Source organism: Trachemys scripta, chromosome 15 (assembly GCF_013100865.1).
Source record: "Trachemys scripta elegans isolate TJP31775 chromosome 15, CAS_Tse_1.0, whole genome shotgun sequence".
NCBI classification, from domain to species: domain Eukaryota; kingdom Metazoa; phylum Chordata; order Testudines; family Emydidae; genus Trachemys; species Trachemys scripta.
In genome coordinates, this window is record NC_048312.1 from 29,922,587 (window position 1) to 29,944,826 (window position 22,240).

The following is a 22,240-nucleotide window of genomic DNA, read 5'->3' on the forward strand; positions in this document are numbered from 1 at the left end:
GGAGGGGGGGGCAGGCCACGACCCCCTCGTGGGGTGAAGAGAGAACCGGTTGTTAAGATTTTGGCAGCTCATCACTGCCATTTTGACTATGAGCACCACTAATGTGTCGTTCTATAAAACATTCTGCCATGCTTTGTTGACTTGCCACCTTGCATGAAAATTTTGATGATTGCTTCCTGACCGTGGTTTGTAGTGTGCAAATGTGCCAGTTGCCACTTTGTATTAATTCCAGCAGTAATCACTGGATGTAGGAGACAAATAAAGATTAATAAAAAGCACTATCTGAAAGATAATCAATTAGCAATAAACAGCACACAGAAAACACTTTGTTGAAAGGGACATAACACCGAGAAGGGCACTCTCCTGATGGAGGCTCTCATAGCTGTGTGTAAGTCCAGCTATCATTTTGGAAGCTGTCCGAAGGGGTGGAGTGAATGGGGTACTGCGACGGAGTAGGAAGATGCAAGAAATGTGTGGGAGGAATTTGGGGAGGGCATGGCGAGCAGTTCTGTGTGGGCTGCAGGGGGCGGCAAGTATGCATGTGTTCTGCCAGCAGCGCTATTAGGGATGTCAGCATCTCCATTTGCCCTTCCATCACTTTTATCATCTGCTCCTGGCCCACCAAAATTCACTTGTGGCCCTGCTTCTTCTCCTGCCTATCTATTTATAAATTTTCATTAACTGTATCCCTCCACACTCTGTGTTCTTATTCTGTGGCATGAGAGGGTTAGAGCACCTCCCAAAACATGTCCTCCTTGGTCACATCTTTATCTGGCCAAGGTGCTCTGCTGGTTCCCTTGAAGGCCACATCTGCAGAAGCACAACAAACAATAGCATTTTATTTTATTAATGGAGATATCCCATCTCCTAGAACTGGAAGGGACCTTGAAAGGTCATCAAGTCCAGCCCCCTGCCTTCACTAGCAGGACCACATACTGATTTTGCCCCAGATCCCCAAGTGGCCCCCTCAAGGATTGAACTCATAACGTGGGGTTTAGCAGGCCAATGCTCAAACCACTGAGCTATCCCTCCCCCCGATTGTTAGTGTACTCATAGCATCGAATCATAATAGTAAAATACACCTCTTTCTCACTGTCCCTTGACAAGCACATAGCCCAGTGAATGCCCTAAATATGGTGAGTTTGGCTTGGGGGGGGCTGCGTTCAAGATGGGGCAAGGGTCTTGGTGGTTTTTTAAGGGGATCACTGCAAGCAACTAGGGACAATATTGTAAATTCTGCCACCAGGAGTCCCTATGCTGTCCGCCTGTGTGCCGCTTTGGTCCCTGCACAAGTGATTGCTCATTGGCGCAGGAAAGTTTCCTACAATGGGGGAAGGAACCAAGCAACTCTGCCATGGAACCTTTGGCAGAGTATTGGCGAGTATCTCCAGGAAAGTTTCCTAGAGATCTCTCTGGAGGATTCCCATGAAATCTCGGTGTGCATTAACACATTGTTCTGCCACACTACTTAGCTGCATAGGGGAATGTGAAACAGATGCAAACACCTCTGATCTTGTACATTTCTATCCCTTAACCCACTTCTAGCATACAACAAGGCAAAGGATTGCTCTACCTCATGTAACCAAGCGGTATCAACTCAAAACGAGCACTTACCAGAGCTCCCCTTTCCTGAATCATGCGCACCAGAGTCAGATTGCTGGAACTGGCCCAAACACTCCGGGGTCGAGAAGAGGTCCTGGCTCACCATGGTACCGGGTGACTGTGTTGCCTGTCCCATCTCATCCTCCAACTGCACTTCCTTGTCCACCACTTCATCCTCGTGGTAGAGTCCACGGGCTGCTGTCTCCAGCCCCCCCGGAGTATCCAGAAGGCTCTTGGTGGTGGAGGTGGGGTCGCCGCTGAGGATGGCGTCCAGCTCCTTATAGAAACAGCAGGTCTTTGATGCAGTCCCTTGCCTTTTGGTACGCCTGCCTCACCTCCTTTATCTTGGCACTGCCCTGATGTGTGTCCCATTCTTAGCCCTTCTCCAACATGCCATGAGAAATCTGACTCTAAGTATCGAAGTTCCTATGGCTGGAGCGGAGCTGGGACCGCACAGCCTCCTCTCCCCACAGACCCAGCAGATCCAGCAACTCAGATGTGCTCCAAGAGGGAGAGCATTTGCTGTGTGGAGCTGCTATGGCCAGCTCTACATCTAGCAAACAGGAAGTGGAATTTCAAAAATTCCTGGGCCTTTAAAGGGCAAGGGGCAGGTGTCTGTGTACTTGGGTGCAGGGCAGCGAAGTTCAAACTGCTGCCCAGAGCGATCAGGACTGGCATTGTGGGACACCTCCTGGAGGCCATTTATGGCAAAATAACCAAGCACAGTGTCTACATTGACACTGCGTTGATTTAACTTTGCCGCAAAAAGCTCTATGCCTCTCCTTGAGGTGGGTTTATTTTGTCAGCAAAGCAGGAGAGTTTTGTTGGTAGGAGGAGCATGGCAGGGTGTACGCCTCCACCGTTTTGTCAACGAAAGCTGATGTTTGTGGACAAAACTCCATAGTGTAGACAAGGCGTAGGGAGAGGTCACTGCAAAGGGCATGAGAGGCAAAGGGCTGAGGCATTCGGTGAGGTGACATGCTGAGTGAGCATTGCAGGAATCCTGGGGCCACATCCTGATCTCTGTTACTCTGCAGTCACACTGATGTAACTCCATGGACTACAAGATGGTGACTTCAACTTTGCCCCCGCATCAGTGAGATCAGAATCTGGCCCCCTGAGCTCATTAACTTGGGGTGAGGCTGTCCCTGTCCTGAAAGACCCCTGTCAGAGAGAGAGAGAGCTCTGAAACCAGACACCCAAACTGCATGTCTTGGCTGCGCCATGTGGCTCGTGTTGCCTGACTATTCCCTGATCGTATGGGGGGCAGTATGCTGCTAAGTGCTGGGGGCGGGGCTGGGTCATGTCACCCAGGGAGTCTCTATGGGTGTTCCTGGTCAGGGGCGGATAGCTCTGGAGGGCTGAGACTTGGCACTGAGATCTCGGAGCTGGAGGGAATTTCCCGTCTTGTTCCTTCTCCAAAATGTTTGATGGAATCTCCTGGGTCCCTTTGAGAGCTTTTCCAGGACCTTTCCCTCCCCGTATTTTGGGCACACACACCCCTAAAAACCAGAGCAGGAAGGAATTCTGGCTGCCTGGCTGTGCAGGGGCAGTCCAACCAGCCCATGCTCTGCTGGCATGGGTGGTTTTAGTCGCAGGCTGTTTCTAGCGAGCAGAGAATATTGGAGCCCACTGAACTGATGCCACCTGGGGAGCCCTTGTAAACCAACGGCCAGCGCCAGAACACACACGACTCCATCAGCAGTAATGCTCATGTGACCCACAGTCATGCAAGTGGGGCCTTTTGTCCCCCTAGTGACCAGGCCCTGAAAGAGCTTAGTGACTCTACCATCCAAGCTCATGCAGTTCTCCCTTTAGCTCATGCTTTTAAATGCAAAGGTCCTGAGTTCAATCCCTCCGGCCCACCCATTGTTACCAAATGTGCCCGTTATTTGGGGGTACACTCATTTATTAGGATTACTCTTGGGGGGGGGGGTTGTAATTCCGTCAATGTACTGCTTGTGCCCTCATACAGCGCTCTACTTCTCCCTGCTGCAAGTTCCCTCACAATGGAGCTATCCTGCAGGACCTAGGTTCCCCCGGGCTGGGGTCCTCCAGTCCCAGAATCAGATGTGCGTGCGCACACACACACACACACACACTAACAGAGCACATCTGAGCAAACTGGGTCAAGCAGCACTTCCAAGCTGCCACCCTCCTGTGTCCCAGGTTCAGCACGTCCCTATCCCCACTTTCATGTTACAACTGTTTTGGTAGTAACCCACTTGATGAGCAAACCCCACAGGATTTTTGGGTGCTGCAGGGATCTTTAGCTACGAGGAGCGTTGCTGCAGAGCAAATGGGGAAGTCAAGAACACAAAAGAGAGAGGGAAGGAGGGAAGCAACCAGCTTAACCATAAAAGTGATTTATTGCCAGATAATAACCAAAGGGGACCAAACAAACAAAACAGTTACAATATTAAATCTAGCTTAAATCCGATTACAAAAATCAGATTTAGAAAACTATAGCTGATGACACAAGTCAGGGTTGGAAAGCTGTACCTAGAGTAGAAAAAACCAGAGGCCTTGGTACACTGGCGCTGTACAGCGCTGCAACTTGCACCCCCCCCCCCGAGTACAGCGCTGTAAAGCGCCAGTGTAATCAGAGCCTGCAGCGCTGCACGCTCTCTCACAGCACTGCACGCTAGTCCCCTCGGAGAGGTGGAGTACATACAGCGCTGCACGCTCTCTCGCAGCGCTGCACGCTAGTCCCCTCGGAGAGGTGGAGTACATACAGCGCTGCACGCTCTCTCGCAGCACTGCAAGCTATTCCCCTCAGAGAGGTGGAGTACTTGCAGCGCTGAGAGAGCTCTCGCAGCGCTGCCGGCGCGACTACACTCGCGCTTCACAGTGCTGCCGCGGCAGCACTGTTAATCCCAAGAGTAGCCAAGGCCAGAGAGAGAGAGAGAGAGCTGCGTTCTCAGCACTCCGTGAAGCTTGAATCGATCGGGGGTTCCCAGGTGATGGTGGTAGCTGAGGGTCCGGATTGCTGGAGACAGGCAAAGCCCCCAGCACGATCAGTCAGGAGAAGATGAAGTCCCCATGGAACTGATGCAGATTTTGGATCCGGGCATCAGAACACTTACTTGAGCATGGGTAGGGGCTTTTGTAGGGAAACAACAATGGTTCAAGGGAGAACACTAGATTTGTTTATGTGTAAACAAGGGAATATACCAAAGTTGATTTGTTCAGGCTAGACAATAGGAACTGCTCTTCCTGGCTGTGGATGGTGTTCCTTCCAGGGAGCTCACAATGCAATTAGGCTGCTTCAGTATTTTGGATCTCAATCAAAGATTTATGACTAGAATTGGTCTGATAACTGCTGAGCTGGATGTGTGCAGGAGTAGGTTCATTAACATCTGGAGCAGAGATCCCCCAGCATGCAGTGCATCCCTGCTTCTCTGGTCCCGGAGTTCAGTGCGGTTCTTGCCTTGGAATCTCTGTTCTCCATTCTGTGTGCTAATGGAGATGCCTCCCTGTCCCATCTTCAATGCAAATGAGACTAGTGGAGTTGCCTTAATCCTGTCACCCTTGTCTGGGGGGCTTTAGGTGGGTCTCCCACAGCCTTTTCATTGCTTTTTGTAAGTCTTTCTTCTGATTGGTTTTGGTTCAAGCAGAGGCTGGGGGTGGGGGTCCTTCATGAGTCAGAGAGGCTGGATACTACACCCTGGTTCCCCCAGGAACACAGAGCTGCTAGGTGACAGGCCCCCCTGTTGATGGGGTGCTTGCGCCGAGCAAGTATCCCCAGCACATCCTTACTCCGTGGTACCGGGTCTGATCTTCCATGCATTGCAGCCGCCGCATCAGTCGCTGGATCCAGCAAACCAGCAGAACCAGACCAATTGCTAGTACAATTCGGAAACCGATGATCAGCACAATGGGTGAAGCAGGATATTCAGAAGACCTGTTGCACTGCGGCTCCACCCAAGCAAAGTCTCCCACCAGGAGTGATGGGCTGTGTTTGTAACTGGAGCTGCCAGCCTAGAGATCTCCTGGTTATGGGGCTGAATCTTGAGTGTGCCAGTCTCCCCCAAAGTTCAGAGCCTCTATAGCTCAGCTTGTAAGGAGGGAGGAGTTAATAGCCCCTGAGTGACAGTGAGACCCGTTCCCAGTGAAATGGGGGAAACCCCCTGGTAGAGCTCAGGATCGGCTTTCAAACGTTGTACAGTCCATCTAGGCACCGTAGCCTTAATAGCACAACTACCAATGGTGGCTACATTACAGAAACAGCCATTAACGTAAGGCCCCCTGGGCTGAATCCAGTGTCCATTAATCAATACAATATTACATCTCGTTCTTACACACACACATGCTTTACCAACAGAGACAATAACAGACGCCTCGTCCTGGATAACATCAAAAGAACACATCAGCCACACTATCAGAGGCTCGTTCACCTGCACATCTACCAGTGTGATATATGCCATCATGTGCCAGCAATGCCCCTCTGCCATGTACATTGGCCAAACCGGACAGTCTCTACGCAAAAGAATAAATGGACACAAATCAGATGTCAAGAATTCTAACATTCAAAAACCAGTTGGAGAACACTTCAATCTCCCTGGCCACTCAATTACAGACCTAAAAGTCGCAATATTACAACAAAATAACTTCAAAAACAGACTCCAACAAGAGACTGCTGAATTGGAATAATTTGCAAATTGGACACCATTTAATTAGGCTTGAACAAAGACTGGGAGTGGATGGGCCATTACACAAAGTAAAACTATTTTCCCCATGCTTATTCCCCCCCACACACAGTTCCTCACATCTCCTTGTCAATTGCTAGAAATGGGCCATTTTCATTCCACTACAAACAGTTCTTTTTCTCTCCTGCTGATAATAGCTCACCTTAACTGATCACTCTCCTTATAGTGTGTATGGTAACACCCATTGTTTCATGTTCTCTGTGTATATATATATCTTCCTACTGTATTTTCCACTACATGCATCCAGTGAAGTGGGCTGTAGTCCACGAAAGCTTATGCCCAAATACATTTGTTAGTCTCTAAGGTGCCACAAGTACTCCTGGTTTTTTTATGGATACAGACTAACGCAGCTGCTACTCTGAAACCTATCAAAAGAGCAGTGAGACTTATTCCCAGGTTGTGGGAAGAAGCATTCATCGTGTCCCTCCAATGCTTGGTCTTCACAGATAGAGCCCAAATCTTCTTTTCTCCTACACCCCTTTACATTTACTGTGTTGCACACATTATCTTTCTGCCAGGCCCAACTGTTAGGATCTCTGAAGTACATTGCTGAGTTATCATTATTATGTAATCCCAGTGGATTATTCTTTCTTTGCCTGCCACAGTTATTGGGAAGAACTACAAGCGTTTCTGGTGGTGATTGTATGAAGTGTTAACTAGTCTCCACCAGGGCTGGAGGAGTAATTCTTTCTCCATTACATGGGGCTGAACCAAGATGATTGCCTCCATGAGAATTTGTCTTACTATGACTTGCCGAATCATTCCCATGACTACGTTCTGGGTGAAAGCCTGAGCTTGCTCACATGCTGAGGTCAACGAGACATTATTCTGGAGGGGCTGTACACCAGACAGCATTAACTCTTCATCTTTTTTTATTAGTCTTTCCCACCCAGGAAATATCTTCCTTATTAACTGCTGTTCCTCACTTAACTGTTTCAAAGATGCTGTTAATGGGGTTCTCGTCTTTCCTATATTTCCAGTGGCATATGATAGTTTATGAGCCATAACTTCTATGTTTGCAGCATCAACTAAAGAGATTTCTGTTCCTACAGGTGCAGTCCAATCACTTAATTCCCTTGTTACTCTATTTACATGGTTGGCCCCTTGCCACATTCTTACCCATTCATCCCAATCCTTATGGCTAGTTCCAATCAAGGGAGCGCATACAGGGGCTATGTGAGAGATATTCATGCCATCTAAGTGGATTTGAACCTCCTTCAGAGAAGTCTGAGGTTGAAGAACCAAATGTTCTTGTTGATACAATTTCAACACATGGCGTCCTGAAATTGGGGCTTGTAAACATCGGAGGGGAGCGAGGTCTGTGATCAGAGGGTCAAAATTTAAAACTGCTTTTTATTGTTGGCCCAATTCCATTCTGTACAATCTGGGCTCATGGAATCTCTCCAAAATGGCAATGTGCCCATATTGTTGGCATGAGCTTGTCACCATGTGTGCCCTTTAATGGAACTATCCAGTCTGGGGGACCTTGCTGAATCAAGTCATGTCCAGCTAAAGTCCAGTTCAGCGGTTCCCAGTTCATGAGGAACCGTGTGATATTCTTGCCTGTTGGTGTGATCAGAGACAGCTGCGGTTCATCTCCGGGTAATGGAGGCGTCTGGGTTCCGACGACAATGATGACACGTAGAGCCATGTTTGTTCTCCAAACAGCGGAGGAAACCAGGACTACCTTGCACCTTCTACCACCCAGGAGGCTGTTACTGGGTGTGTTTGATGGTGTATGTCCCGTTGGAGACCACAACGGCTTACAGAAGAATGGGACGGAGTCTGGGGTGGTCTTAGTTTCATAACAAAACTTGAGTGACTCCCCGGTGGCACTCTGAGTGCAATTGGCAACACTTTCCCAGGGGCAACCAGAGGAGTTGCCGACAGCGTAGAACTGGTAGCAACGCTGCAGGGCCAGGGGGTTGCTCCCATTCCCATAGAATCCATGCATGTGGCACAGCAATTTTACTTCCTGGGCTCCAGCTGGCAAGCACCTCCCGAGGTTCAGAGGGATCACAGATACAGCATAGAGCCTGGACAGCATCAGACTCCAGACACTTATGAACAGCAGGGTGCTGGTGCAACGGTGGGATGTCATGGCTTGTGTTCGAGACCTGTGAGGGGGGCAGAGAAGAGAGAACAAACTCCCACACTCCCCCTGTATATACTGGGAGAGTCTGGGACCAATATTGCAGGTGGACATGAAGCAGTGACCTACATGAAGGTGGCCATAATAAGTCGAGGACTTCTCTGGCCTTTTCCTGGCTCAACATTGGGGTAAGCACTGACAAATCCACCCGACACGTATTTTCCAATGGCCCCAAGCCGTTCCTTCTTGCTAGCCAAGAAGGGTGATGGGCAGGATGGAGAAGACAGTTATACTATTCCTTGAGGGTCAGGTGGTTTACCCTTCTGGGGGGAGGGATAGCTCAGTGGTTTGAGCATTGGCCTGCTAAACCCAGGGTTATGAGTTCAATCCTTAAGGGGGCCATTTAGAGAACTGAGGTGTTGTTTAAAAAAAAAAAAAAAAAAAACCTGTCTAGGGATTTGTCCTGCTTTGAGCAGGGGGTTGGACTAGATGATCTCTGAGGTCCCTTCCATCTATGATGCTGTGAGGAATGAAACCATTTCTGCCAGGGTTTCCCATTTTTTCCATTCAGGATTTCTACCTGATAAACACTGGGCCTGGCCCAAGTCACAATAAAGCAGGGGCCAAAATCTGAATCAATGACTCTGGGAATTCCCATTCTTGAGAAAACCATGTTAAAGAGCTTAGCAGTGCTCGAGGCAGTGTTGGTTTTAGTAGGGATGGCTTCCACCCATTTGGAGAAGGGATCTATTATTACCAGGCAGTATTTGTTCCCTCTACTGGTGGTGGGTAAAGGGCCTATGTAATCTGTCTGAATCCAGGACCAGGGACCCTCTATTCTTTGGTGCCTCAATGCATTTTTTTGAACCTGGCAATCAGCATTAACCATGACGCACTATAGACAATTATCACACCACGGATCTATATCCGCTTTCATGCCTGGCCACCACCCTGTATCTTTAACCCTATTTAAATTATCCTGTTTTCCTCTATGCCCTTGCTCATGGACAAACTGAATCAGGCCCCCCGTACCTGGCTGGGGACTATCCAGTGCCTTTGACCATCTGCATCCACTGCCCACCAGACATTTCCAGCCTGCTCAATCCTGTATTTTCCTGTGAGATCTTTCCCTGTCTTGGATAAGGACCGGATTTCTGTATCCCCATCTTGAAAGGTACTTAAATCCTAGGAATCTATTCCTTTGCCTAAAATTGTCCCCGGGTAGTTACTGCCTCTATTTGTTCTACCTGGTCTGCGTCTCTAGTGTGGTTACTAGTAGCAGCAGCTTTGGCTAAGGCATCAGCTCTGTTGTTCTAATGTGCCTCTTTGGAGTGATTTTTCTGATGCCATTTTGTGAGAGTCACCCAGGTGTCCCCAGTTCTTTCCTTGATAACCTGTTTATGGTTATTGCTGGGTCTCCCTCCGGAGATCCACTGAGGACTTAGAATGTTACTGATGCTCCGGTCTCCACTAGCAATTGGGCTAATATCCCTGGGTTCCCCACTGTAGCCCTCACAGTGGGTCTCCCCCATACGTCGCACTGAAGTTTTGCGATCAGCTGGGGAAGCCCGCGGCTGACTCCCTCGAGAGCCTCCACTCAGAAGAAGGGGCAGGGATCTGGTTTTGACAGGTAGTGGGCATGGGGGACGCACTCCATACTGGGACAGTGGGCCGAGGAGGCGCTCCCTGCATTGACTCAGTTCTCTGCATGACCTGAGACAAAGCATTAATCAGGATGCTGAGGGGCTGACGATCATATTTTCCCATATCCTCCCATAACTTCACCAGCTCCATCCAAATCATGTTCCTAAGGGTCTCTTTGGGTCGGCACTGCCCAGGGTTGTGAGGGGGAGGGAGATTATAATTGGGAGGGTGACTGGCAGAGTGAGGATCATGATTCGCAAATGTGATAGCCTGTACTGGCTCTGAGTCTTTTTGTTGATTTGTCATTTTAAGACGCCCGCCTCTCGCAGCAAATCCCCTGCCTGTTTGGTTTTTGCCACCAGTTCATTCCAGGTTAGGTGTTCTATATCCACAACCCCTAGGGTCAGTTTTGTCTGAGAATTTAGCCCTGCGTAAGTGCTCTGTACTAATTCGGGTCCCTGATACTGGAAAGTGATAATCCCATTCTCTTCTGTCTGGGATAATGAATCAGAGAGAACTGCCAGCATCTTCTTTCGAATTAGGTAAGCTTCAGGGTCCTCTTTTGGTTTCTACTCTTCCATTATATATAGTTTCTTAAGGGAAAAATCAGGCAGTAATATTTTAAGAGCACTTATCATCCATTCCCAGGGTCCAGCGGCAGTCCGCTCCCAGAGCATCTCCATCACAAGGAGAGGCGCATAACTGAGCTAATTGGGTTAAATCCATGCCATCAGCAGAGGGCTACATTTGCCAAATGCGAGCCAGTCACGCAACATCTTACTATGTCCGTGACGGGCTCCATTGTGGGAAGATCGACTCCTGCAACTATGTGTTTAACCTCCTTTGTGGAAACGGACAACATTATGCCTGTGTGGCCAATCAGGGTTGAATGGGTTTTTGGGGCCAGCATCAGGGGTATCTCTATTTTCGCAGGGGGCTCCAAATCGCAATCCTCCCTCAACCTTACAGCTGCTACCACCCCCTTGGACACGCAATTTACTAATCTGCCTCAATCCCTGCTGCTGCCTTGCTGCCTTATTCTCATCTGCCAGAAAGCGAGTTGCTGCTCTCGCTTCTTCTAACAATATCTGTGTTTGTGTTAACCCTTTCCTCTACAGTTCTGCATTCCAGCCGGCCTTGTCTCTCTCTCCTCTCGCATATTGCTAAGTACAGTCGCCATTTGAAGCTTTTCTGCTATCAATTCCCACCCGTCTGTCTCGCATTTGTTCAAATGCTGTTGTAACTGCTTTTTCTCCAGCTCCAGTTCCCGCCTTCCCTTTATCACTGCATCCATGTCCAGACATGCATCAAATAACGCCCATGCAGCAGCTGCCCCATGGGGTTAGCCTTTGCGCTACCCCATGGCTTAAAGATTGTGCAATATTGTTCAAAGCTCAGACTCGCTTCAGTCAGGGGATTCTCACTGGTAAAGCACTTCCTTTCCCAGGGCATTTCCTCTTCTTCGTTACTTCTAACTTGTTGGTTTTCTCCTGTCTCAAGCAAGCAGCCAAGCATTTTTTTTCAGCCATCTCTAATTCCCTTATCTCACTAATGAGCCCTACCAAAAGCCCTTTCACAGTCACATTACTGCTCTAAAATCTTTACTTTTAAGGCACAACCCTTAACTCCGTATTGCATGGTCCTATAGTTATTGTAAGCACAATTCTTAACTTAAAAGTTACAGGACATTACCAAATATTCTATGAGAGAGGGACCTCATTAAAGGAGCTTAGTCTGAAAAAGTAAGAGACATTTTGCGCAGGTCTGTGCCTCAGTTTCCCCACTCCTCAGCAACTACTCAACAATTATCACGTGATTAGGGTCACATGCTGCTCGCATTCTCCACCAATTTGTTACCAGATTTGACCGTTACTTTGGGGTACGCTCATTTATTAGGGTTACTCTTCTGGAGGGGGCTATCTTCTATCAATGTACTGCTTGTGTCACTTGTGTTCTCATACGGAGCTCTACTTCTCCCTGTTGCAAGTTTCCTCCCCATGGAGCTATCCTGCAGGACCTAAGTTCCCCCAGGCTGGTTTCCTCCACCCAAGAATCACATGAACACACACATCTGTGCAGACCAGATCAATCGTCACTCCCAAGCTGCCACCCTCCTATGCCACAAGTTCAGCACGTCCCTATCCCCACTTTCACGTTACAAGTGTACTGGGAGTAACCCACTTGATGAACAAACCCCACAGGATTTTTGGGTGCTGCAGGGATCTTTAGCTTAGGTACAAGGAGTGTTGCTGCAGAGCAAATGGGGAAGCCAAGAACACAGAAGAGAGAGAGGGAGGCAGGGAGGGAAGCAACCAGCTTAACCATAAAAGTTATTTATTGCCAGGTAATAACCAAAGGGGAGCAAACAAACAAAAGAGTTACAATATTAAATCTAGCTTAAATCTGATCACACAAGTCAGGGTTAGAACGCTATATCTAGAATAGAAAAAAAATAGAGAGAGCGAGCTGGGTTCTCACCACTCTGTGAAGCTTGAACCGGTCGGGGGTTAAGAAGTGGGACCGCTTAAGACTGTAGATGGAGTGGAGATTAAGGGTAATCTAGGCATGGCACAATATCTAAATGAATATTTTGCATCGGTATTTAATGAGGCTAATGAAGGGCTGAGGAATAGTGGAAGCGAGACGGATGGGAATAAAGGAGTGGGGGTTGACATTACCGTATCCGAGATAGAAGCCAAACTCGAACAGCTTAACGGGACTAAATCGGGCGGACCGGATGATCTTCATCCAAGAATATTAAAGGAACTGGCGCAAGAAATTACAAGCCCGTTAGCGATAATTTTTAATGAATCTGTAAACTCGGTGGTAGTACCATTTGACTGGAGAATAGCTAATGTGGTTCCTATTTTCAAGAAGGGGAAAAAAAGTGACCCGGGTAACTACAGGTCTGTTAGTTTAACATCTGTAATATGCAAGGTCTTGGAAAAAAATTTGAAGGAGAAAGTAGTTAAGGACCTTGAGGTCAATGCCAATTGGGACAAATTACAACACGGTTTTATGAAAGGTAGATCGTGCCAAACCAACCTGATCTCCTTCTTTGAGAAAGTAACAGATTTTTTAGATAAAGGAAATGCGGTGGATCTAATATACCTCGATTTCAGTAAAGCGTTTGATATGGTACCGCATGAGGAATTATTGGTTAAATTGGAAAAAATGGGGATCGATATGAAAATCCAGAGGTGAATAAAGAACTGGTTAAAGGGGAGACTGCAGCAGGTCGTACTGAAAGGTGAACTGTCAGGTTGGAGGGAGGTCACCAGTGGAGTTCCTCAAGGTTCGGTTTTGGGTCCAATTTTATTTAATCTATTCATTACTGACCTCGGAACCAAATGTAGGAGTGGGTTGATAAAGTTTGCAGATGACACAAAGTTGGGAGGTATTGCCAATTCGGAGAAGGATCGGGGTATCCTGCAGAGAGATTTGGATGACCTTGTAAACTGGAGTAATAGTAATAGGATGAAATTTAATAGTGAAAAGTGTAAGGTGATGCATTTAGGGATGACTAACAAGAATTTTAGTTATAAGCTGGGGACGCATCAGTTGGAAGTAACGGAAGAGGAGAAGGACCTCAGAGTCCTGGTTGATCGCAGGATGACTATGAGTCGGCAATGTGACGTGGCCGTGAAAAAAGCTAATGCGGTCTTGGGATGCATTAGGCGAGGTATTTCTAGTAGGGATAAGGAGGTGCTGCTTCCGTTATACAAGGCACTGGTGAGACCTCATGTGGAGTACTGTGTGCAGTTCTGGTCTCCCATGTTTAAAAAGGATGAAATCAAACTGGAACGGGTACAAAGAAGGGCCACTAGGATGATCCAAGGAATGGAAAATCTGTCATATGAAAGGAGACTCGAGGAGCTCGGTTTGTTTACCTTAACCAAAAGAAGGCTGAGGGGCGATATGATTGCTCTCTTTAAATATATCAGAGGGATAAATACCAGGGAGAGAGAGGAATTATTTCAGCTCAGTACTAATGTGGACACGAGAACAAATGGATATAAACTGGCCGTCGGGAAGTTTAGGCTTGAAATTAGACGAAGGTTTCTAACCATCGGAGGGGTGAAGTTTTGGAACAGCCTTCCAAGGGAAACTGGGGGCAAAAGACCTCTCTGCCTTTAAGATTAAGCTTGATAAGTTTATGGAGGGGATGGTTTGATGGGATAAAGTGATTTTAGTCAATAGGTCAATAACGTGCCATCGCTGGTAATTAGTAACAATGGTCAATGATGGGATATTAAAAGTACTACAGAGAACTTTTTCCAGAGGGTCTGGCTAGAGAATCTTGCCCGTATGCTCGGGGTTCAGCTGATCACCATATTTGGGGTCGGGAAGGAATTTTCCTCCAGGGTAGATTGGCAGAGGCCCTGGAGGTTTTTCGCCTTCCTCCGCAGCATGGGGCCGGTGTCGCTTGATGGAGGATTCTCAGCGATTTGAAGTCTTTTAATCATGATTTGGGGACTTCAACAGCTGAGTCAAGGGAGAGAATTCTTCCAGGAGTGGGTGGGTCAGCTTTTGTGGCCCACATCATGCGGGAGGTCAGACTAGATGATCATAATGGTCCCTTCTGACCTTAGAGTCTATGAGTCTATGAGTCCCAAATGATGGTGGTAGCTGAGGGTCCGGATTGCTGGAGACAGGCAGAACCCCCAGCATGATCAGTCAGGAGAAGATGAAGTCCCCATGGAACTGATGCAGATTTTGGATCCGGGCATCAGAACACTTACTTGAGCATGGGTAGGGGCTTTTGTAGGGAAACAACAATGGTTCACGGGAGAACACTAGATTTGTTTATGTGTAAACAAGGGAATATACCAAAGTTGTTTTGTTCAGGCTAGACAATAGGAACTGCTCTTCCTGGCTGTGGATGGTGTTCCTTCCAGGGAGCTCACAATGCAATTAGGCTGCTTCAGTATTTTGGATCCCAATCAAGGATTTATTATTAGAATTGGTCTGATAACTGCTGAGCTGGGTGTGTGCAGGCGGGTTCATTAACATCTGGAGCAGAGATCCCCCAGCATGCAGTGCATCCCTGCTTTTCTGGTCCCGGAGTTCAGTGCGGTTCTTGCCTTGGAATCTCTGTTCTCCATTCTGTGTGCTAATGGAGATGCCTCCCTGTCCCATCTTCGTAAGAACATAAGAATGGCCCTACTGGATCAGACCAAGGGTCCATCTAGCCCAGTGTCCTGTCTTCCGACAGTGGCCAATGCCAGGTGCTTCAGAGGAAATGAACAGAACAGGTAATCATCAAGTGATCCAGCCCCTGTCGCCCATTCCCAGCTTCTGGCAAACAGAGGCTAGGGACACCATCCCTGCCCATCCTGGCTAATAGCCATTGATGGACCTATCCTCCATGAATTTATCTAGTTCTTTTTTGAACCCTGTTATGGTCTTGGCCTTCACAACATCTTCTGGCAAGGAGTTCCACAGGTTGATGCATTTGATGCAAATGAAGCTGGGGGAGTTACCTTCATCCTTGTCCAGAGAGGTTTAGGTGTGTCTCCCACTGCCTTTTCATTGCTTTTCCAAATCTTCCTTCTGATCGGTTTTGGTTCAAGTGGGGGGTCGGGGGTGAGGTTTCCTTCGTGAGTCAGACAGCCTGGATACTGTGACCTGGTTCCCCAAGAACACAGAGCTGACAGGTAACACCAACTAGAGGGTCATCGTGCTGCTCTAGGAATCTGCATGCCTGAGAAGAGCAGTGGTCCATCTAATCCAGTGATCATTGTCAGGTGCTTTAAAAAAGGCCTGATCCCAATCAGCACTCAAGGGAAAAGGTCTCAGAACCAGTTCCCAAGCACCTGAGCCTCCCAGTCTGCCTAGCATCCCTTAGCGGTTTCTTTGCAAACATGTAAATGTCTTGCTCACCTCGTTTTTCCTGCCAGAGAATGGCCGCTTAACCAGGTGATGGTCCCTTTGATTATTCTGCCACTTGCCTGAGGTGCTGGCGAGCCTTTTGTCTCTGGGGAACTGGTTTGTGTCTTGTCACAGGGGCTCTGCACGTGCATTAAGGGGAGGGGTGCCCCCCTCTTGCCCAGTGCAGGGTTGATACACCCTGTCACACAGTTGTGACTCTCAGCTGGGCCAGACTGGGGCAAATGAACAGGCTGTAGCCCCTTGGCCTCTTGGCTGGGGCACACACTAGCAACCAGCAGATTCAGTCCCCTGCTCGGGGGGAACAAACAAACAGTCTATAGCCCCTGAGCCTCCTGGCTGGGGCAACCAATCACAAATAGGGCTCTGGCCCCCTGGGTGGGACAGAACAAACAAACAGTGGCCAGGGTCTCCGGCATTACTGGGATGGAGGGTGGGAGAACCTGGGCCCACCCTACTCTACCAGGGTCCGACCCAGGGCCCTGTGAAGCTGGTAACCCCCCAGTTCAGGATTCAAGTATCAGCATCCAGTACATTCCCTGGGTCACTGCCTACCCTTAAGTCCAATGCACGCCTTTCTTCCACTAGCAGCAGTTTGGTGTCCCTGTCAGTTTGGTGTCAGTCTCTACTGCCGGTGTGCTCTCCACAGCGTAGTCCAGGATACCTCAGCTGTCTGGGGGGTTGACTGATCTTTGGTAGGAGCCAGCAGCACATGTCCATCCTCCCCCTCAGCCAGCCCCACATGAGCTGGCCAGCTTCCTTTTATCTGCTCTCTCCACCTGGAGCATAGGTGAGAGGGAGTGGCCTCTTGTGCCCAAAGTGACTGGTTAACCCCCATGTGGTTGCCCGTCACATGCCTGCTTTTCTAAACTTGGAGCATGTCTCAGTAAAGTCATACAGTAGAATCTTATAACTTTACATACAATGTTGCCACACATATTTTACCAGGACAATAATGTTCAACAGATTATGAGTTTTCAAGTGATACCTCACAAAGCATATGTGATAAATGACAGGCGGGATAGCTCTCTTTTGTGGACACCCAACAATCTAGTTGGCTATGGAATCCCTCTTGGTGGTTGTTCTCTACTGATTTTACCTGTAAAGGGTTAACAAGCCCACAGGTAAAAGGAAAGGAGTGGGCACCTGACCAAAAGAGCCAATGGGAAGGCTAGAACTTTTTAAAATTGGGAAAAAAAACTTTCCCTTTGTGTCTGTTGTTTTCCAGAGAGGGGATACACAGAGCAGCAATGCTGTAAGCAGCTTTAAAACCAGGTATGAAAAAGCATCAATTCATACCTCGAACCTACTTATCTGAAATCCCAGATGTGTAAGTAGATGAGGAATGTCTAGAAAGATGTGATTAGGTTTATTTCTTTTATTTTGTAAGGTTTGTGGACTTCTCTGTGCTAACCCCAGATACTTTTGTTTTGCTTGTAACCTTTAAGCTGAACCTCAAGAGATCTATCTTGATGCTTAATTTTTGTAATTGTTTCTTTTAAGATCTAACAAAAAGCCTAAGTTCCAGATGTATTTTCTTTCTTTTGGGGTTTAATAAAATTTACCTTTTTTAAGAACAGGATTGGGTTTTTGTGTCCCTAAGAGGTTTGTGCACATGTTGTTTAATTAGCTGGTGGCAACAGCTGATTTACTTTGTTTTTTTCTCAGCTCTTCCCCAGGAGGGTGGTGAAAGGGCTTGAGGGTACCCCACAGGAAGGAATTCCCACGTGCTCCTTCCTGTGTTCTCAAAAGGGGTGGGGGGTTTCTTACACTTGGGTGGTAGAAGCATCTACTCATCCAAGGTCAGAGAGAAGCTGTGACCTTGGGAGTTTAATACCAGCCTGGAGTGGCCAGTATTAATTTTTAAAATCCTTGCGGGCCCCCACTTTCTGCACTCGAGGTGCCAGAGTGGGGAATCAGCCTTGACAGCATACTTTGTACCAAATTTATCATAGTCCTGTAGAAAGGGAGAACCTAGGGATACAGACTGTCACACCACATGCCGTCCAGCGACTCACAGCTGTGCTGTGCGGTTTTCTCTCTGCCAGGGGGTGGATTGTGAGTGCAGAGCCATGCCTTGTTTTGGCAGAGCTGGATTTTGGGTTCAAATACCCACCCAGCTTGGTGTGTTTCTTAAAGGAGGCCAGTGAGATACTGGCACTAGGCACTTGGAGCAGGAGGCAGGGAGGTCTAGGATGGGCCTTAGCTCCTGCGGAGGTTTGTTCCACAGTCTGGGACTGTTTGCAACGAGGCCAAGAACTGAGCATGCCTCAGAACCTGAACTGCCGTGTCCCAGGTTCATGCATACTGCAGTGTCAGTGCAGGGGAAGGGGGCAGGAGGGGGCTAGCCATGCTCTCTTACCAATTTAGACTGCAAGCTCTTTGGGACAGGGACAGTCTCTGGCCTGGCCTATATTTAAAATATAGGTTGACACAGCTATGGCTGAGTGCCCGCAACCCCACGTGCCCTAGCATTGCTGCCCTAAGGCCCAGCATAGACGCAGCTAGATTGATGGAAGAATGCTTCCATTGACCTCATGGCTGTCACTCAGGGAGGTGGTGTTCCTGCACCCCGTCTGTCGCTATAGAATCATGGAATACCAGGGTTGGAAGGGACCTCAGGAGGTATCTAGTCCAACCCCCTGCTCAAAGCAGGACCAACCCCAACTAAATCATCCCAGCCAGGGCTTTGTCAAGCCAGGCCTTAAAAACCTCTAAGGAAGGAGATTCCACCAACTCCCTAGGTAACCCATTCCAGTGCTTCACCACCCTCCTAGTGAAATAGTGTTTAATAATATCCAACCTAGACCTCCCCCACTGCAACTTGAGACCGTTGCTCCTTGTTCTGTCATCTGCCACCACTGAGAACAGTCTAGATCCATCCTCTTTGGAACCCCCCTTCAGGTAGTTGAAAGCAGCTATCAAATCCCCCCTCATTCTTCTCTTCTGCAGACTAAACAATCCCAATTCCCTCAGCCTCTCCTCATAACTCATTTGCCCCAGCCCCCTAATCCTTTTCGTTGCCCTCCACTGGACTCTCTCCAATTTGTCCACATCCTTTCTGTAGAGGGGGGCCCAAAACTGGACAAAATACTCCAGATGTGGCCTCACCAGAGCCGAATAGAGGGGAATAATCACTTCCCTCAATCTGCTGGCAATGCTCCTACTAATACAGCCCAATATGCTGTTGGCCTTCTTGGCAACAAGGGCACACTGCTGACTCATATCCAGCTTCTCGTCCACTGTAATCCCCAGGTCCTTTTCTGCAGAACTGCTGCTTAGCCAGTTGATCCCCAGCCTGTAGCGGTGCATGGGATTCTTCCTTCCTAAGTGCAGGACTCTGCACTTGTCCTTGTTGAACTTCATCAGATTTCTTTTGGCCCAATCCTCTAATTTGTCTAAGTCACTCTGGACTTTATCCCTACCCTCCAGTGTATCTACCTCTCCCCACAGCTTAGTGTCATCTGCGAACTTGCTGAGGGTGCAATCCACCCCATGAACCAGATCATTTATGAAGATATTGAACAAAACAGGCCCAAGGACCGACCCTTGGGGCACTCCGCTTGATACCAGCTGCCAACTAGACATGGAGCCATTGATCACTATCCCATTGAGCCGACAATCTAGCCAGCTTTCTATCCACCTTACAGTCCATTCATCCAGCCCATACTTCTTTAACTTGCTGGCAAGAATACTGTGGGAGACCGTATCAAAAGTTTTGTAAAATCAAGATATATCATGTCCACTGCTTTCCCCATATCAACAGAGCCAGTTATCTCCTCAGAGAAGGCAATCAGGTTGGTCAGGCATGACTTGCCCTTGGTGAATCCATGTTGACTATTCCTGATCACCTTCCTCTCCTCCAAGTGCTTGAAAAAGGATTCCTTGAGGACCTGCTCCATGATTTTTCCAGGGACTGAGGTGAGGCTGACTGGTCTGTAGTTCCCTGGATTCTCCTTCTTCCCTTTTTTAAAGATGGGCACTACATTAGCCTTTTTCCAATCGTCTGGGACCTCCCCCGATCGCCTGTAGGATGTGTCTGCACTACGGAGTTGTGCTGGCATAGGTACGGCCCTGGAGCTCCGCTGCTCTAGTCCCTGTACTGGAGGCCTGGCTTTTCACCACGTCTCCGATCTTGGTTGGAGCCTTGAACTGGTGAAGGGGCCAGCAGTGGAAAAAGACCCAGTGCTTTCTGCTGCTGTGTGAAACACTCCCAAGGTGCCAGCATTTAACTGGGAATACCGGCCAGAGGAAACTTGCATGGTTAGTAGTGGGAGCATTTTCACGCTCGGGGTGGGGAGTAGGGAATCCTGGACCTGATTCAGAGGCAGGGCAGCTCCTTGGAGGGGAGACACTGGCACGACAGTCCGAATGGGGAGCCCTGGAGAACCAGCCAAGTTCTTGGGGGATGTAGCATTTGCTCCGAGACAACAGGGCTGGTGCATCCAAAGGGGAGCTGGTTTAAGCAGCTGGGCCCAGCCTGGGATCTCTGTGACTGGCTGGGCCCTGCGGGGGTCTCAGTGACCACTGGACACCAATAGATTTTGGCCCAGCAGCCAGTGCTGCTAGGGCTAGTGAAGGGCATCTGCCCCCTGAGCGGGAGCAGGGGCAGGAGCAGGGTGTGATGCAGCCTATGTTGGTCTCTTTCAGGAACTGGTGCTCATACATGGTCACAAGGACAGTTTCCTGCCATGTCCAGAATGGCACCTTCCTGCAGAGGGTGTTCCAAGGCTGCCGCTGGCCTGGGGGCTGCAACGGAGGCAGGTGAGAGAGACGCTGCTGCATCTTTAAACTTCCCCTTCCACCACCCCCACTCCCTGCCACATGCTGCTTGTCTGCTGTGCCGCACGTGGGCAGAGCTGGGCATGGGAGGCACACATCCAGAGTTCATGCTGCAAGGTGGGGAGGTTTTGCTTCCTCGTAGGGCCCCTCATGCTCAAACTGCTCCGGCCCTGTAGCAGCACAGGGGCTACTCCTCCTCCTCGCACCGCAGAGACCCACTCAGTCTGCACTGGCGGGGTAGCCACACGCTCCTGCTTATTACGTTCCCTCCACCTGTGCAGCAATACTATGGACAACATCCCTGCTATCCCCAGGCCCAAGAGGAACAGAGGTCTCCCTTCCTGGAGATCTCACTGATTCTGGACTCACCTGGCACATCCTTCCTGTGCCTTTGGATCAGGCCTCAGCTGATGTGCTAATTAATCCTTTAGCTCTCCCAGCTGTGATCCTGATGAACAAATTACATGTTTGCCCCAGCCAGGCCTCTCTGAGGGAGCTAGAATGATCGGGGTGCAGTAGCTGGTGAGTTGCTCTCTGTTACTGGGAGGGGAATGAAGAATTAAGCTGTTGTGCCCATCCAGTCCCAGATTCCTCCCACTGCCCCAGCCCAGAGGGACCTTCTGTTCCTGGGGCTGCTAGGCCACTCAGCCTCTGTTTTCACGAAGACTCGGGCTTCCCTCCACCCACTCTGATGGGATCCAGCGTACAGCCCTTCTCAAGGGAGTGCTCCATCGATCCTGGATCCTTCCACAGCAGCCCCCACCTGGAACGGCCTCATTGGGTGAGGGTAGTGTGGCTTCCCCACTCATTCCTGCCCCATGTTGCTCCTACACCCTGGGAGGCTCCGGCCCATTAGCTGATCCCAGCAGGGGCCAGGCAGGAATCCACGCCCTTCCCATGCAATGCTGAAAGGGGGACAGCAAGGAGCCAACTTCCACCCTGGGAAGCATCAGGCCTGGTGCCTGCGGAGCTGGAGATGGGATACCCACCTGGGCTGATCTGTAGCCTGCCTGGTGGTGACAAATGTTAGGGATGCTGGTGCTGAGCCTGGCCCCTGAGAACAGACCCAGCTCCTGACGCCGGGGCCCTTTCCGTTTCGCAGCTACAGAGCCATCGTGAGACCAGCGTACAAGGTGGCCTACAAGACGGTCACAGCTCTGGAGTGGAGGTGCTGCCCAGGCCACTCAGGGGTCAACTGCGAAGAAGGTAGGAAAAGCCGGATGAACAGGGCTCCTGGGGGATGTTTTGAGCTGTGTGAGCCACAGGGCAGCTGCTGGGAGCACTGGGGCACTGCAGCCCCGAAGAGCTGGCCTGGATCAGAACAGTCCCCTTCTAGCACAGGATTGAAGGGGCCTGGATTCAGATCCCTTCCACTGTGGGGCAGAGAGGGCTCTGGGGCTCAACTCCCTCTCCGTGTGGGGCAGAGGGGACTCTGGGGGGCAGCTCGCTCTCCGTGTGGGGCAGATGGGGCTCTGGGGGGCAGCTCCCTCTCCGTGTGGGGCAGAGGGAGCTCCGCCCGGGA

General features: G+C 49.4%; 1 protein-coding gene across 14 annotated transcripts in view; it reads left to right on the forward strand.

Annotated features, from left to right (window-relative positions):
* Positions 1-22,240, forward strand: part of EMID1 (EMI domain containing 1) — a 110,155-nt gene that overhangs the window by 23,866 nt on the left and 64,049 nt on the right. For all 14 annotated transcript variants that reach the window (XR_004648243.1, XR_004648244.1, XR_004648245.1 and 11 more), the window contains exons 3-4: positions 20,587-20,700; positions 21,821-21,924. Coding sequence is in view for 11 of the 14 variants with exons in the window: in XM_034790971.1 (XP_034646862.1) it covers positions 20,587-20,700; positions 21,821-21,924 (218 nt within the window). In the remaining 3 variants the exon portion in view is untranslated. The remainder of the gene's footprint in view (positions 1-20,586; positions 20,701-21,820; positions 21,925-22,240) is intronic.